The sequence below is a fragment of the Pongo abelii genome, chromosome 19, assembly GCF_028885655.2.
Source record: "Pongo abelii isolate AG06213 chromosome 19, NHGRI_mPonAbe1-v2.0_pri, whole genome shotgun sequence".
NCBI lineage: Eukaryota > Metazoa > Chordata > Mammalia > Primates > Hominidae > Pongo > Pongo abelii.
In genome coordinates, this window is record NC_072004.2 from 56,883,217 (window position 1) to 56,902,001 (window position 18,785).

Below are 18,785 nucleotides of genomic sequence, written 5' to 3' on the forward strand. Positions count from 1 at the left end.
GCGTACGCCACTACACCTGGCTAATTTTTATATTTTTAGTAGAGACGGCGTTTCACCATATTGGCCAGGCTGGTGTCGAACTCCTGACCTCTGATAATCTGCCTGCATCGGCCTCCCAAAGTGCTGAGATAACAGGCGTGAGCCACTGCATCTGGCCTCTCATTCACTTCTTTACAAAAAAATAAAAACAAAACTACACACAGGGTACTGAGCAATAATTCCTAGAGTAGGGTATCATAAATCATCATTACATAGTATTATAAAAACAAGAAATAAACTCCAGATATTTACAAAGGGCTTTACTGTATAGCAGTGGCATACTGCTTACTGGTTAAGGACACCAGCACTAGTGTCAGACTGCCTGGGTCCAAATCCTAGCTCTTCTACTTGTCACCTACACAACTCTCATCAATTACTATCCTTTTCATTGCACTAAAACCGAACTTTTTGACTCAGGGAAGATTAAAATGAAGATAAACTCACTTGAGTAATCTGACTATATATTCATTATTTCTAGTATCTGTTATAGGTTCTCTTTGACACAAGAAAGTTGGCCAGGCGCCGTGGCTCATGCCTGTAATCCCAGCACTTTGGGAGGCCAAGGCGGGAGGATACTTGAGGTCAGGAGTATGAAGCCAGCCTGGCCATCACGGTGAAACCTTGTCTCTACTAAAAATACAAAAATTAGCCGGGCCTGGTGGCGTGCATGCGAAGTCCCAGCTACTCAAGAGGCCGAGCGAGGCAGGAGAATTGTTTGAACCCAGGAGGCAGAGGTTGCAGTGAGCCCAGATTGTGCCACTGCACTCCAGCCTGGATGACAGAGGGAGACTCTGTCGCAAATAAAAAAAAGTTTCTTTCCAACATTTTACATCCCTGTTTAATCCTCAAATAGGCTAGAAAGCTCATTAGGAACCCTATGGATAATTCTGCTAGAACCAATGTGGGCACATGCCCTATCCAGCAGGTTGCATGATTAGATACACAGAGCAACAAATAATTAATATAATTACCTGGGTTAGTATATCTATTAGGTAAGAAATTAGTCTTCGACTTTATAAATGTTCATTTCACTCCTTCCATTCACAAACACACCCTCTCATCTTACTCATATCTAGGCTCTTCTCCATTGATTCACTGATTATTGCTTTTTTTTTTTTGAGACAGAGTCTCGCTCTGTCGCCCAGGCTGGAGTGCAGTGGTGTCATCTCAGCTCATTGCAACCTCCACCTCCCGGATTCAAGCAATTCTCCTGCCTCAGCCTCCCAAGTAGCTGGGATTACAGGCATGCACCACAATGCCCAGCTAATTTTTGTGTTTTTAGTAGAGACAGGGTTTCACCATGTTGGTCAGGCTGGTCTTGAACTCCTGACCTTGTGATCTACCCACCTGGGCCTCTCAAAGTGCTGGGATTATAGGTATGAGCCACTGCGCCCAGCCCTCATTCATTATTTCTTACAGGAGTCAAAACCACCTTTCCCAAGCAAGCTTTTGATTTAATCAACTTCACTTATATGCTAAGGTGCCTCCATAGCCTGTTAGAGCTCATTAAAACTCAATCTTTTAAGCAGAAAATGTAAAAATTTAAAAGATATTTAAAAATAAATAAATAAATAAAATCCAATATGGGATTCAGTGTCCTTCACCAATTTACTAAAGTTCCCATCCCCTACTCTACCTGACTATATGATTATCATCATTATTATTTTCTGAATTCCACCTCTAAAAATAAATGTGATCTGAGTCACACTGTTCCCAAAAATCTTGTTTTAGTGCTTCGATTAAAAGACTACTGCAACTGTTAGTTTGGAACAGAACATACAAAGATTTGTACAGAGAAAATGCTGCCAAAATTCTGGCTTTTCACCTGCTCTAATGTTGGGTGTCAAATTCATGACATTTCGCCCCCAAATTTGGTAGGAGGGCATGAATATCCATTTCATGGTGGAAATGGCAACATCCTTTTGTCTTCAACCTCTTCTCTCCATATGTTAGGAAACATATCATGCCTCTGTCAACTTTGGATCATAAGTCTGAAGGGCTCATGGGGAGAAACTGTTGAAAACCTTTTCATTTTTATAAGTATCATTTCTTTCCTGAGTAGAGCTGAACTCTGCCCAGGAGTCCTTTTTCTTGTCCTTTTGCAGCCTCCAATTTTATTCCATGTGGTTTCCAATTCTTTCTCAAATTCTTCAACTCCCTCATCCACTTAAGCTACTGGATTTTGGTAAATGGCCTAATTTCCTACTTCAAAGACAAGTTGATCAGGCTTGAATTTTCTCAATTCCCCTCCCACCCTTGCCACACACACACTGTTTGTTTAATCTGTAGAGATTCTCCCATATCAGCTACCATTTTCTCAGGGTAAGCAGTGTCCTTTTCCCATCCTAACAGTGAGCCTGTGCTGCTGGTCCTGTCTCCCTAGGACTCTGGCTTCTCTACTCTCTCGTCTTCAATTTCTCCACTACTTGCTCTCTTCCCTGTCCTACAAACATGCTCAAATCTAAAATCTCCTCATCCTAAAAATAGAAACAATAAAAAGGAACCCTTTCCTGAATCAGCTTTTGCCTTAAGCCACCCCACTATTTCCTTTCTCCCCTTCACCATCAAACTGCCCAAGAAACTAAATCTACACTTGCTCCTTTATGTTACTGCCTATTCCCGGTGCCAGATTGTTTGCTGATTAGTAGGTTTTCCCACCTACCAATCCATCTCATCAGTTGATAACCTCCTCCATATCCCTTTTTAGCTCTCCTCATCTCTGTAACAAACTGTATGAATGTCTCCCAGCCAGGCTGTTTCTACTCTAGCCCAGCTTCCATACAAATATCTTTATAAATACAAATCTGACCCTGTGGCCCCTCTGCGTATTCACCTGGTAAAGTCCAGACTAGTTAGCCTCGCACATAAGGCCCTTTGCAATCTGGCACCAACACTGCTATCTCTTACCACTCCCATCTCTGCTCTAACCTCCTGTACTTGTTGCTTTTCCTAAAACATGCCATGCCTTTTCAAACCCCTGTGTATTTATATTCCCCTCTACCTGTGTAGGGATTTCCTTCCCAGCACATTATCCTCCACATTCAACTCAAAAGTCACTCTACGTATGAAGTCTCCCTTATCTACTCTTAGATTGTTTATTTTTTATTATTAAAATAGAGATGAGGTATCACTATGTTGCCCAGGTTGGTCTCAAAATCCTGGGCTCAAGCATTCCTCTCACCTTGGCCTTCCACAGTGCTGGCTGCCACCCCCGGCCTTCTCTCTATATTATCACTTATTAAGGGACATTCTTCCCTGCTTTGGTTTTCCCTTTTAGAAGAAGAGGCTAGTATTCTCTATTAAGTTAGTTCTGTAACAAGCATTAAAGATGATCCTCAATCCTCCGACAAAGGTCAGATCAGGAGAAATAGGTGCTTGGTTTGAGCTGTCAACCTAATTCACTGGCCACTCAAGCACTCATATAATGATCATTAATGTAAATTGGTTCCACAGATAGTATAGTTCTCTGGATCAGTGATTTGCAGTCAAGGGTAGCATTTGATGGGTGGTGGGTCCTGCTGAACCTACAATGTGCATGATAAAGACTTCCCCACCAATAATAATAATAATAATAATTCCATATAAGGGTATATTTTAGAAATGAGACATTTCCCCTTTTTGGCCTTATTCTAGAGTTCCTAATAATTCCCTCCAGTCTAAGGTCAAGCCAGCTCTCAATTTTTCAGGAAGTATTTGTAGACTCTTTTAGCTCTCTATTTCTCTTTCAGCTTTCTACTCATATTTGGGCCACTTCACAGCTTGCCAGCACCTTCCCAAAGAGTGGGAGGAACTCAAATCAGTGGTGAAAGCTAAATCCTTTCAGATTTTCTTCATGTTCTGGAATTTTTTGGTAATTGTTAACTAAATTTTGAGACTAGATGTGAATTCCAACCATGTCTAATTACTTCATTTCTTTAGGGAAGCAGAGATTAAAAACTGCAGTATACATGTAATGTACATATCACCCATATAGATATACATATTGATTTATTCTTTTTTAAAAAAACAGGAAGTGAAGCTAAGCCATGAAGCCTAAAATAATAAACCCAGGGCCCAAAGTGAGACAAAGACAGAAATAGCTTAATTCTTTGAACTTATACCCTTGCATTTTGTCCAGCCAACTTAGCTGTTTAATCTCTATGTTTTAGACTGAGTTTCATTGACTTTCTCCTTCTTTTGAAAAATTTAAGTCCCAGGGATATAGGGTTATTTGAAACCCCAGGGTTATCTGACAAGTGACTGTATTCCACATACAGAAAGTAGTTTTCATATAAAAAGCACAATGTTTTTCCTATCAACATATTCTGTTATTTATGTCATTTTAAAATTCATTGAAATAATTTAGAGGCATAAACAAAATAAATGTGGATAAAATATGGAGAAAGGCTTCCATTCTCTGGAAAATACTGATTTGACCCAAAATGCAATGAAATGAGAAACACTATGATTTTTTGTTTTAAGACAGGATCTCACTCCCTTGGCCCAGGCTGGAGTGCAGTGGCACAATCTTGGCTCACTGCAGCCTCAAACTCCTGGACTCAAGCAATCCTTCCGCCTCAGCCTCCTGTGTACTAGGACTACAGGCACAAGCCAGTACGCCCAGCATTTTTTTTTTTTTTTTTTTTTTTTTTGAGATGGAGTCTCACTCTGTCACCCAGCCTGGAGTGCAGTGACGCAATCTCGACTCACTGCAACCTCCTTCTCCCAGATTCAAGCGATTCTCCTACCTCAACCTCCCAAGTAGCTGGGACTACAGGCGTGTGCCACAACACCCAGCTAATTTTTTATATTTTTAGTAGAGACGGGGATTCACTGTGTTAGCCAGGATGGTCTCCAACTCCTGACCTCATGATCTGCCCGCCTCGGCCTCCCAAAGTGCTGGGCTCACAGGCGTGACCCACTGTGCCCGGCCTTTGTTTTTTTTGTTTTTTGTTTTTTTAAGAGATGAAGTCTTACTATGTTGCCCAGGCTGGTCTTTAACTCCTGGGCTCAAACCAGCTTCAGCTTCCCAAAGTGCTGGGATTACAGGCGTGAGCCACTGTGCCTGCCCCAACCACTGTGGTTTGAAGCAGTTTTGTGTACTAATGATTAAAGGCTTCCATAAAATTTAAAACGTATAGAAACTAGAAAATTCTGCATTTCTTGATATGGTTCTCTTTTTTTTGAGACGGAGTCTCACACTGTCACCCAGGCTGGCATGCAATGGCGCGATCTCCACTAGCTGCAACCTCTGCTTCCCAGGTTCAAGCAATTTCTCTGCCTCAGCCTCCCAAGTAGCTGGGATTACAGGCGCCCGCCACCACGCCCGGCTAATTTTTTGTATTTTTAATAGAGATGGGGTTTCACTATGTTGGCCAGGCTGGTCTTGAACTCCTGACCTTGTGATACACCCGCCTCGGCCTCCCAAAGTGCGGGGATTACAGGCGTGAGCCACTGAGCCTGGCAGTTCTCTTTCAATAATGGAATTTAAGTATATAAATGTACAGGTTTAACTAAATCAAACAATTAAAAGAGACATTATCCAATTATTATTTTAAAGAATAATAAGCATTCTGGTAATAAAAATTATCATCTCAGGTTCCCTGTATCACAGTTAATACAGGACAATGAGCTAGAAGAGGACAGTTTGGAGAAACAAAAATTTGTTTTTCCTACCAATAGCTCTGGAGACCGACAGACTTCCATTCACCCTCCAGGCACCAAACCAGACTACGCAACCTCCAAGGGCCTCAATTCTCTGCTTTTCATCCTAAACAGCAATGCAATAAAAAGAAGCAAATAACTGGATTCAGGATTTATTCATTTACTTTAACAGTAAACAACAGATATAATACTCATCAGCTCATGAAAAGGTTCCCTTTGTTTCTCCATTGGAGGGTGGGCACAGTTGCTGACGTGATAGCAATAATTGTAATAATTAAGTGAATCCTGGCCAGGCGCGGTGGCTCACGCCTGTAATCCCAGCACTTTGGGAGGCCGAAGCAGGCAGATCACCTGAAGTCAGGAGTTCAAGACCAGCCTGGCCAACATGGTGAAACCCAGTCTCTACTAAAAATACAAAAATTATCCGGGTGTGGTGGCACATGCCTGTAAGCCCAGCTACTCGGGAGGCTGAGGCAGGAGAATCGCTTGAACCCAGGAGGCGGAGGTTGCAGTAAGCCAAGATCACACCATTGCACTCCAGCCTGGGCAACAGAGCGAAATTCCGTCTCAAAAAAAAAAGTAAGTGAATCCTAATCAATAACTAGAAAATCTAAACTAATAACTAGAGCATGGGCTCTATTAAAACAGACTATACTTACCTCTCTGTCTGGTTTGTGTGGCTTCATTAGTTCAACAGCTTGGCCCTTTCTCACAAGCATAACCTGGGAATCACCCACCCAGGCCACATGTAGCATGTTGCCTCTGATGAAAGTCACCACTCCTGTGGTCCCACATCTTAAGCTCTGAAAACAGTTTAAATAAAACTAGACTCAGTGAAAAGAAATAGATACTACATTCTTACTGAGAAGCAATTTATAATTAAGCTTTTCAGCTGGGAGCTATACTATTAATAATGGAATTTCACACATATATAATAATTCATTGTCTCAATGCATTTGTATATGCATGTATGTATTTATGTGTATATATACACATAAGTCCACCTGATCCGTGATACGCAGGGCAAGGATGATTATTAATTCCACTTTAAATATAGATAAGAAAACGATGGCAGGTTATGTGACTTGCCCAAGGGCAGGTAACTATTAGTATATAAGACAGAATTGAAATTCTTTTTCCTCCCAGTCAAGCACCAAATCCTCTATACCAATCCTCAGAGTAAAAATTTCTATATTGTGCTCTCCATTTCATTACTAACATCGTATTTGTTCAGTGGGAGAGTCCTAGCTGTACAAAATGATATATAAAACATCTGATTGGTACACAACAGATGCTCTAATCTCTGGAAATTAAGCTAAGGGGCCAAGAGACAGCTTACGTTCCCTGGAGTACTAAGATGCTTATACCTTTAAAAAAATATCTTTCCTACAGTATTTTTAGGGGCCTTTGCTTTTGGAACACTGCATAAAGAACTAACAGCCTGGAATTTCACTGCAGTAGCTACCACTGTACTTAAAGCTCTTGATCCTACTATATGAAAATGACATCCCCATTTGACATGAGTCACCACCAAATGAGCATGACTTTCTGTTACTAAGGACCTGGCCTAAATTAGAACCAATGCGTCAGGGGTGGTAAAAGGTCTCTTGTATCCAATGAAGAAAACAACTTCTCATTTTCCCTATAAAGGGAAAGTTTGTTATAAATCCTCACCCACCAATAAAATGTCTTCCCACACAGAATGTTCAAAAACTCAGCCCCCTAGAACACATGATAAACACACTTCAGTACATATGCCCTGGAGAGAACAGGAGGCAGGGCTGCTTCACAACAGGAATAGCTGCTTTCTTCCCAGCAGTTAGCAGCACATGGAAGCATAAGAAGGAGAAAAGGGGCTGCTGAGACAAACCTAAATTATTCAGAACTATTGGCAGAACTGAGAGACACCAGGGTCATTGACAAAACAAATGAGGTAAACATGGTCAGAAAAAACAACCACAACAACAACACATAATTTTGAGAAGACAGAGGAAAAAGAATAGAATAGAGGATGAAGAAGACAGAGTGAATCTCTTTGTTTCACATTGATGATTACAGGTCACCTCTCAGGGGCCCACCCTTGTCCTCAACTCAGATGATAAAAGCCCACAGCTCCAAGAGAGGCAAAGCCAAGCAGAACGCAGGTCCTCAAGAGACTGGGAGCTCTGAGGTCAAGAGCGGCTTTATTCTCCAGACCCGCCTCTTTGTGTGGACTCTACTGGTTACTGTTGGATTTGCATATTAATCCAAACTTAGGGGAGGGCAGAGATGAAGAATAATTCTCTTTCTTAATACAAAATAGGTCTGAGTTATTGTTTCATTAATTCTAAGCCCCATTATTGCTTGTAGCATAACTATGCTATCAAAAAATGGATTAAATGATTGCCCTGATCTCTCCAAGCCCATTTTAAAAGAGTTAATGTTTAAGTCACAGGGCAGGAGGCTTATTTTTTGTCTGCATCTACTTCTGTAATTATTTTTAAAAATTAAAAATTATTTTCTTTTATTCGTCCCAGTTAAAAATCCAATATAGAACACTGTAGTTAATTATGTACCAATACCCAGAACGATAATTAGATTAATTTTTTTTTACTTTTAGACCTTAATATAGAGCCCTTGCCATTTATTCAAAGTAAAAAAACTTAGGTCTGATTAACCTTCGCAATGTAGGACATGAGCTCTTCTTTTCTCCCTATTAAGAGAAAAATCAGCTCAAGGATCATTTAAGGATTCACCCTCTCCAAGCGAATTTTCCCTCAAGAGATACACAGCAAAACACTGCCTACCCATTTAGAACCAAATGTATGGAAGTAATCCCAGTTTCTGTTTCTTTTTTAGACCATTGTTTTATTCACCATATCCAGATCTTGTCAGCAAGAGTCTGCTTAGAGAGATGGTCCTGGTGTGAACCTGACAGGCAATGGTGAATAAAAGAAAGATGAAACTCACCTGCCAAATCCAGCAATTATTACAGAAATGAATCCAGAAAATTATAGCTTGAGATTTTCTATACAGTACCTCATTGTACCCCCTGAAACTCTTCCTGAGGAGGGAATTAGAACTACAACAGAATCCAATACTGAGTCAAGAATACAGTTTGGATAATGTCTGCCCAGAAAGAGAAAATCTAAATAGCCCTTTAACCACACAGACCAAATTGAGCTCAGCTAGCGCATTTCTAGCTGGAACTTATGAGAAAGGGGCATACCTCCCTGGCTGCTTTCTGCACAAACCGCTCATCAGTGACCCGGAAGGCCCTGCACAGGGCCTCAGCAGGATCATGGGGGAACATCTCCTGGCGGACTAAGTTAACGTGGAGGTGAATGGAGGCATAAATAGCAGCATCTACTCCCCCATGGCCATCAAACACTGCAAAGTAAGCTTGTTCTTCCTGGTCCTGTCAACAGAAACACAGAACAGTTATGGGAGTTGTGTATAGCATGATTCAAATGAACCAATCTCCTGGCATCATTGTTGCCCACCCTTTCTCCTCCACTGCATTTGTCATTCAAAATAATGAGACTAAATGTTTTCCTTCTCTAACATGCCTGATCAACTGCTGAAATACCTACAATATTAGGGCATCTGTGTTTACACACCAGAACACTGGAACACGTCATGCCCAATTAGCTCAAGCTGAAGTGCCCTCTCTCTGTGAAAGTTGTTGTCTTGTACCATGGAAACCATCCGCGTACATTTGCTTCAAAATTGCTGTTACAAGTTGGGGGAGTGGGGATAGGGAGGGTATGAGAAGGGATTGAACAAAAGCAGCTCCAGATTGAGTGATTTTTTTTCAAAATGAAAGTACTTTAATAGCAAAATTAGAACCTGAGAACAATAGAAAATAACTGGTCTTCCAACACAAGGCCAATTAAATTCAAGTTTAAAACATATAAAGATATGAAAGCATAAACATACTTCTAAACTATAATACCTTCTTCATAAATCATTCCCAGTCACACTGCATTCTCACCACAAATAGCACAGCATCTCTAAACTAGTTTACCAAACTTGAACCACATCAGATGCTCAAATGTCCTGTGCGGCTGACCACTTTGCCTCACCCCATGATTTAAGATTTTAGTTTCACATTTCCTTGCAAAGTAAACTGCCAGAGGAGGATCTTCCAACCCTGTGCTTTGTCTTGACAAAAGAAGCCTAATCATAAGATTCCACATCAACCATTAAGCAGTTTGCTGCTTTATCATCTGCTCAAGTGTTTAAATCTCAGATCTGTCTCACCTAGGAGATCTGTGACGCACTGAACTCGCACTGAGTCCTGAGCTCCCTTCAGGCAACAGTATGTAATAATTTTCATTTGCAAGTCTTTTGACTTCCTTTTCTGCTCTAAGAGCCTTAGAGGAGTCCAGCCTGTCATTGATTCTTAAGCGAATCATGTAGTTTTCTCATCTGTTAGGCAGGGACGAGTTGCTGTCTCATGGGGATTTGGAAGGGCTACTAAAATAACAAGTATATCTGTACTTTGAAAAAGTTCTTTTTATTTATTTATTTTTGGAGTCAGCGTCTCACTTTGTCACCCAGGCTAGGGTACAGTGGCATGATCACAGATCATTGTAACCTTCGAATTCTTGGGCTCAAAGGATCATCCCGCCTCAGCCTCCCAAGTAGCTGGGATTACAGGCAAGAGCCACTGCACCTGGCCGAAAAAGCTACTTTTAAAAGGGTATATTACATTCACAAAAGTATCAAATATAAATGTCCACAGAATAATAACCAAAATGTTACGAAACCTTTGTCTAACACACACATTACAACTAGTTCTTTTAGCAACTTTAATGACATGAAGGACGGATTAAACAACTCTCTAGAAATAATCCTGGCCGGGTGCGGTGGCTCACACCTGTAATTCCAGCACTTTGGGAGGCCAAGGTGGGCAGATCACAAGGTCAAGAGATCAAGACCATCCTGGCCAACATGGTGAAACCCCGTCTCTACTAAAAATACAAAAATTAGCTGGGTGTGGTGGCACGCACCTGTACTCCCAGCTACTCGGGAGGCTGAGGCAGGAGAATCTCTTGAACCCAGGAGGCGGAGGTTGCAGTGAGCCAAGATCGCACCACTTCACTCCAGCCTGGAGACAGAGTGAGCGAGACTCTGACTCAAAAAAAAAAAAAAAAAAAAGAAAGAATCCTGACAGGTAGAATTTCTATCTCTACTAAAGCAGTACTCATTTTTAAACAACTCCAAATAGCACCAGAAGAAACAAAAGGCAAAAGGAAGCCAAGTGGATTTCTTTAAAAAATAAAAAAAGGATAGCTAATTTTTAAAGAAACACAAAACATTCACTGATGTTTTCCCTATTATAATAATGTATGATAATTTAGACTAAGAACAAAGGAAATATCACCAATAATTCAACCATACACAGATAACCAGTCTTCTCTCTCTCTCTCTCTCTCTCTCTCTCTCTATATATATATATATATATAAAAATGAAATTAGGATCAGAATGTGCATGACATTTTATAGCCTACTTTTTGTCATTTTTATTATTGGCATTTCCTCATCTCATTAAGATTTATTTAAAGACATTGTTTTAAATGGCTTAAAATACGCATCTTATATGAGTATATCATAGTTATCATTCCCTTTCATGATTTAGATAATTTTCAATTTATTATAAACAATGTTGTAAAAACATTTATGTCAAACAAAACATATGCCTAAGACTTTTCTGCATTTCTATTTTCTTGTAATAAAGAATTAAAAGTGAAATGACCAGATCAAAAAGTGTGAAAATTTATTAGGTTCTACATATGTGTTGCCATATTGCTCTTAAAATCTATTTCACTGTAGCAAGGTTCTCCTTTCTGAGTTAAGTCCTTTGGGCTAATTTTGAAATCAGGAGGCAAAATAGAAACCAACCAAGTCAACAAACAACAACAATGCCCTCAAATATGAGTATAATCTTCAAGTAGGTATAGTGATATAAGGATTGTTTATCACACAATCCTTCTGGGTTACATTTGCATGGCCATGGTACTAGAAACAAAGACATCAGCTGATCTATCTTTATAACATAAACACCAATTACCAACCTGCTATCATTGCTGATTAGACCTTGACAGTCAGCTAAAATGTAAATTTAGCTGCTAAATAGAGGAAATATTGTGCTTTGTATAAATTACTACATTGTAATTTTTAAGTTATGGACTTGAGTGAAGAAAAGAGGCAAGTGACAGGCAAAGGAAACAAACCTACTTCTGTTTGCATTAACATAACACATTTAATAGAAAAAGAAAAGAAAGATAACAAGAAAATAGTTATTAAGCTGCCAAGGCTCATATAGATCCAATTTGTCAGATACAGAGATTCATGAAATATAATTCCAGCTACTTTCCTATCTCAGAGACCAAGATTTTAAAAAGAAAATCACATGAAATAAACTGCGTCAGTCTTAAATCTTCCTTTTGTGTTTGTGTTGCTTCAGCAACACAGTAATGTGAGAACTTAACACACCATTTGATTATACTATAGAAATAGTTTGGGTTTTTTTGTTTTTTGTTTTACAAAACAGCTTTATTGAGATATAATTTTTTTAATTGTTTTTTCTTTTTTTCTTTTTTTTTTTTTTTAAGAGACAGTCTCACTATGTCTGTCACCCAGGCTGGTCTCAAACTCCTGGTCTCAAGCAATCCTCCCGCATCAGCCTCCCAAAGTGCTAGGATTACAGGCGTGAGCTACCACACCCAGGCTAATCGTTTTCTTTTTTGCTTATATGTTTATAGAATAGCTCTGGAAGGTGACACAAAAGACTACCTTGCTTCCATGGAAGGGAACTGAGTACCTGGGAGGCGAGGATAAGAGACATTTTTATTTTCCCAATTTTGAACCATGTGAATGCATTACCTATTCAAAAGAACGTAAAATAGTTCCTTTTCTGTTGCAAATTTGTGCCACTTTGCATTTAGCCCTACTCTAATCTACCAGAGATACAATTAGAAATATAACAGAAGTTTTCCTTTTCTAACAGGACCATGAAGGTGTTTGTTTTGTCTTTAAAATCTCACTGACTCTCCGGAAGTGCCCTTTACCTCTAGGTTGAAGAGCATATTAAAGTCAGGAATGCAGACATGTTTGTCCTCCATTTTCCTGCGCATGTTTTTGATGGCATGGATTGATGTCTCATAATAAAGCTGGGGTCTCCTGCGGAGGGGGAAGTCTTTCACCCAGCTGCAGCAAATCTCGTGCAGTTTGCTGAAGACAGAACGGGCCAATTTCACTGTCTCAATCTCTGTGAAAGAAACACAGAAACCCCCAATGAAGAGCCTTGTAAAACTGCTTTTCACTTCTCTGCTTGGTAAAGACAGAAGTAGGTCACCTTAGTCAAGTTCCTCTTTCATAGAAGAAATTCATCCTTCTCAAGAAAAATAAAATGCTGCTTCTGAAGAGAGAAAATCACAACCTATCTAGTGGAAAATCATCAGCCTGCAGCTGCCACTAAATATGCTTATGTCATGAGGAGAAAACCTTTGGCCAGGGCTGGACCTATTCCTGGCTTGATTTCTTCCAGCCGGAGAAGTGCTCTCACCACACTGCTCCCTAGTTCCCAGCACCGGTTTCTTTTTGGTTGTCTGGTATTGTTATCACCAGGAGAGCCAAGCCTCCTATGCTTAGAAAAATAAGCAGTGATTAACACTGCTTCCATAGTCCAATTAGCTGGATAAATACAGTGTTTATTGGAATATGGAAGGCCTATGAAAACAGCCCACAAACTACAGAAATAAGAAGGGTTTACGTTGCTTACCATTTGTCTTTGTCCTCTTTCTCCCTGACTTCTTCCTTTACATCCAATTCCCTTTTTTCTCCTATAAATGATCATTCATCATTTGTAACTGAATTGTGTATGTATATATATATATATATATATTTTTTTTTTTTTTTTTTTTTTTTTAAATTAAGACGGAGTTTCGCTCTTGTTGCCCAGGCTGGAGTGCAATGGCAAGATCTTGGCTCACTGCAACCTCCACCTCCTGGGTTCAAGTGATTCTCCTGCCTCAGCCTCCTGAGTAGCTGGGATTACAGATGCCCGCCATCATGCCTGGCTAATTTTTTGTGTTTTTAGTAGAGACAGGGTTTCACCATGTTGGCCAGGCTGGTCTTGAACTCCTGACCTCAGGTGATCCACCTGCCTTGGCCTCCCAAAGTGCTGGGATTACAGGCGTGAGCCACCACGCCCGGCCTGTTTTTTCTGTTTGATGTATTTGTTTATTAAAGTTTTAGGCCATAGTTTAAACAGTTTAGCCAATAGGTTAGCAAATGAGTTAAAACTTTAATACTACTCTAAGGAAAAAGTACTTAAACTCTGTCTATGCATGTGATCCTAGATAGAAAAAGACAGAGAGCAGCCAGAGGAGCAATACTAACAGGTCTCTTGACCCTAAACCTACCGCTTCACCTATGTCTACCGCTTCACCTATTGGATAGAATTGGCGAGCTGACTTCTGAGGCAGACATGTACCCTCAGTAGATGGACAGATGTGTAAACCTTTTAAGCAACATTGAATGGTACTGAAGAGATTGTATTTCCTATCATTGAACCCTCCACTCAAGTTGCCCTCCACTTAAGTTGAGCTACTGAAATAACCAAAGAGAGATTAGGTTTTCTCAGGCCAGTATTTTAGAAGTTCCTCCTACATCTCAGGTGAAAAAAAAAAAAGAACTTAAATTTTCTTTTTACTTAACTAAATCAGATATAGCTTTCTCAGACAGCCTGAGAAAATAAGTGACAGATGGCAATGGCTACACATGCCTCCTCCAATCTAGAATACAAATCCCAAAGAAGAGAGAGACTATATGTTCTAGAACAGCCTGGGACGTGGACTCCCAACTTGATTCTCAGTCCTGTCTTTGCCTTAATCTGTGACTACGTTTACCTCTTTTCTTATTCAAAATTATTTTTTAAATGGCTATATTAAAAAAGCTGACCTCAAGGTTTTGTCCTTTTTTTCCTCATTAACATAGCACAGGGTGGTAAATCCTGTCTTGTGGTTTTGTCTTCTTTATTTTTATTTTTTATTTTTTCTCAGAGAGAGTCTTGCTCTGTGGTCCAGGCTGGAGAGCAGTGGTGCAATCTCGGCTCACTGCAACCTCCACTTCCTGGGCTCAAGCCATTCTCCTGCCTCAGCCTCCTGAGTAGCTGGGATTACAGGTGCCCGCCAACACGCCTGGCTAATTTTTATTTTTTATTTTATTTTTTATTTTTTTGAGATGGAGTCTCGCTTCATCGCCCAGGCTGGAGTGCAGTGGCGCTATCTCGGCTCACCGTAAGCTTCGCCTCCCGGGTTCACACCATTCTCCTGCCTCAGCCTCCCAAGTAGCTGGGACTACAGGCGCCCGCCACCATGCCCGGCTAATTTTTTTTTTTTCGCATTTTTAGTAGAGACGGCGTTTCACCATGTTGGCTAGGATGGTCTCCAAATGGCTGGCCTCGAACTCCTGACCTCGTGATCTACCCGCCTCGGCCTCCCAAAGTGCTAGGAGTACAGGTGTGAGCCACTGTGCCCGGCAAATTTTTTTTTTTTTTTTTTTTTTTGAGACAGAGTTTCACTCTTGTCGCCCAGGCTGGAGTGCAATGGCACATTCTCAGCTCCCCGCAACCTCTGCCTCTCTGGTTCAAGCGATTCTCCTACCTCAGCCTCCCGAGTAGCTGGGATTACAGGCGCCCGCCACCACACTCAGCTAATTTTGTTGTATTTTTAGTAGAGACGGGGTTTCACCATGTTGGCCAGGCTGGTCTCGAACTCCTGACCTCAGGTGATCTACCCACCTCGGCATCCCAAAGTGCTGGGATTACAGGCATGAGCCACCACGCCCGGCTTTTTTTTTTTTTTTTCTTTAAATAAGAGGGTCTCTCTCTGTTGCCCAGGCTAGAGTGGGGTGATGTAATCACAGCTCACTGCAGCCTCAAATTCCTGGGGTCAAGCAATCCTTCTGCTTCAGCATCTCAAGTAGCTGGGATCACAGGTGCATGCCACCACGCCTGGCTAATTAAAAAAAAAATTTTTTTTTGTTAAGATGGGGTCTCACTATATTGCTCAGGCTCATCTCAAACTCCTGGCCTCAAGTGATCCTCCCACCTCAGCCTCCCAAAGTACTGGGATTACAGGCATGAGCTACCATGCCTGTCCCTACTGTTAGCATTTTTATGTAACTGAAAACCAAGGGTGAATTTAAAAGAGAAAAGACAAAGAGCAAAGACAGCCTGTGGAGGTATATAGAAGAAGGAAACTGAGGCCAATAGACAATCCAACATTTTGATTGTTTTGAGCAACTCCAATTTTTATTTAAGCACTAGCTGCCAGAGACTATTTCTTCCAGCCAGCAATTACCTGCTTGTATCACTGCAACCTATCTGGTCTCTGCAGCAGTATAGGCCCCCAAATGCAGACCCTGAGATGGACGTGTCTTCATCTGACATAGCCATAACAGAGGATTACAAAACAATCAAGTGAGTTTAGAAACTTTGAGGGAGAATGGAGTAGGGTGAAACAAATAACATATTAACTATCAGGATAGTTCCCAGATAATAATATAAACTATTATATAATTCTTTGGCTTGTATATTACTCTTATGTAGATCTGCATTGTCAAGTACAGTAGCTACTAACTACATGTGGTTAAATTTTTCTTTTTTTTTTTTTTGAGATGGAGTTTCACTCTTGTTGTCCAGGCTGGAGTGCAATGGCACGATCTAGGCTCACCGCAACCTCCGCCTCCCAGGTTCAAGCAATTCTCCTGCCTCAGCCTCTCGAGTAGCTGGGATTACAGGTATGCACCACCATGCCCAGCTAATTCTGTATTTTTAGTAGAGACGGGGTTTCTCCATGTTAGTCAGGCTGGTCTCAAAATCCTGACCTCAGGTGATCCACCCGCCTTGGCCTCCCAAAGTGCTGGGATTACAGGTGTGAGCACCGTGCCTGGCCATGGTTATTTAAATTAATCAGCAGGGTGCAGTGGTCCCAATGTGCCGACAGCTCCAGCTACTTGGGAGGCTGAGGTGGGAGAATTGCTTGAGCCCAGGAGTCTGAGGCTATAGTATGATATGATAGCTCCTGTGAACAGCCACTGCACTCCAGCCTGGCCAACATAGCAAGACCCCATCTCTAAAAAAGTAAGTTAAAATTAAATAAAATTTAAAATTCAGTTTTTCAGTCACATTAGCTCTATTTCAATTGCTCGATAACCACATGTGGCTAGTGGCTCCCACATAGGGCAACACAGGTAGGGAGCATTTCCATCATTGCACTGTCTATTGGACAGAGCTGGTATAGACAGATTAAATTGGTTAGAGGAAGTAATATCAGTTTCCTCTAACATTGGTAAATCACTAGATCTGTTCATACCACTCCCAGTTGCTCCTTCCCCCGTGTTCCCATTATACTTTGTTCACGCTGTCTATTAAAGCTCTTAACCACTTTTGGTATTAATAAATAACACTTATTGAGTATTTGTTGCATTCTATGCCTCTAGAACATTTCACAAATAGGTAACATCATTCTCAATCCTAGGTCTATCTGACTCAAAAGTCCATGTTCTTCATCTCCAAATTAGACTGCAGATAGAGACTGTCTTAATTGCCCTTGACAAGCCATAGTATAGTACCTAGCAGATAGCAGGGTCTACATTAGATGCTTGTTGAAAAAATAAATATGTAAACTGTTATATAAATTAAATAACCATTAAAATATTAAACATTTATATGCTTCTTGATTGTGTTCTGCTTCACTCATCTCAGCATCTATTTCTATAATGCTACCATTCTCTTTAAGTTACCATAACTTTAAAATGTTTTAATATCAGGAGGTCTAGTTATCCTACCTATTACTCTTAATTTTAAAGGATGTCACTTGGGTAGTTTTATGTTTATTTTTCCAGATGAACTTTCTAGACATTTTGACAAGTTTGGGCAGAAAAACCTGTTGCTATTGTGTTTGGGATCACATTAAATTTATAGATTTGGAAAAAATATATATCGTTTTCATATTGAGTCTTTTCCAGGAAAAAATTATATTGTTTTTTAAATTTAAATCCTTTTTATGTTGCTCAATAGAGTTTTAATAAGTCCTTCATATTTCTTAATCACTTTATTCCTGGTTATTTATTTGCCATTTTTAATCAGACTTTGCTTTATTATAATTATTTTTCTTTTTTTTTTTTTTTTTGAGACGGAGTCTTGCTCTGTAGCCCAGGTTGGAGTGCAGTGGCACGATCTCAGCTCACTGGAACCTCTGCCTCCTGGGTTTAAGCGATTCTCCTGCCTCAGCCTCCCAAGTAGCTGGGATTACAGGCGTCCACCACCACACCAAGCTAATTTTTGTATTTTTAGTAGAGATGGAATTTCACGATGTTGGCCAGACTGGTCTCGAGTTCCTGACCTCAAGTGATGTACCCTCCTTGGCCTCCCAAAGTGCTGGGATTACAGGCATGAGCCACCGTGCCAGCCAGAACTTTGCTTTAATTGTTATTTAAAACTAGCAAACATTGCTCTTTCTTCCAATAACATTTCCTTCTTTCTTTACTCTGAAACCCTGTGATTCAGGTTTAGCCAGTTAGACAATCCCATTCCTTTGGCCACAGTGATTAGTTCAGGAATGGGAAACCATCCAAGTTGGACCAATTAGAGTAAATCCTGTGGCTTCTGTAAAAACAACTGAGAAAATCTACTCTTGTTTTTTTTGGAGAGATGAAGACCTGGGTTCCTAGCAAGTCATACTGCCACCTTATGGAGCCTGAAAACAAAATCAAAATGAAAGAAAGTACAGCTGAGAGTTGGATAAATGCCAGGTTCTGTTGAGATCATTTGAAGCCTTGAATCTACCTGTGTATCCCTTATCCTGGAAGGTAGTCAATACATTCTGTTTTGCTGAAGACAACTGAAGCTGTGTTTGTAATCATGTACAACTGACAAATTCCAGAATATACATTAAGCATAAATGTGACATCCAAGATAGATCCACCTAGGCCTACTTTATAAAGAATATTTTAAAATTTAGGAATGATATTAAATTTTATCAAATGTTTCTTTTGGCTTCTTTAGAGATTACTGTTTATTTTTATTTTCCCTTATTAATATAAAAGTT

At 40.3% G+C, this 18,785-nt stretch overlaps 1 protein-coding gene across 1 annotated transcript in view; it reads right to left on the reverse strand.

Moving 5' to 3' along the window:
• The window catches only part of PPM1E (protein phosphatase, Mg2+/Mn2+ dependent 1E), a 224,028-nt gene that overhangs the window by 4,281 nt on the left and 200,962 nt on the right, over positions 1-18,785 (reverse strand). Inside the window, exons 3-6 of the mRNA XM_024235421.3 lie at positions 12,738-12,937; positions 8,891-9,079; positions 6,342-6,485; positions 5,695-5,788 (exon numbers count right to left, since the gene is read on the reverse strand). Coding sequence (XP_024091189.3) covers positions 5,695-5,788; positions 6,342-6,485; positions 8,891-9,079; positions 12,738-12,937 — 627 coding nt within the window. The remainder of the gene's footprint in view (positions 1-5,694; positions 5,789-6,341; positions 6,486-8,890; positions 9,080-12,737; positions 12,938-18,785) is intronic.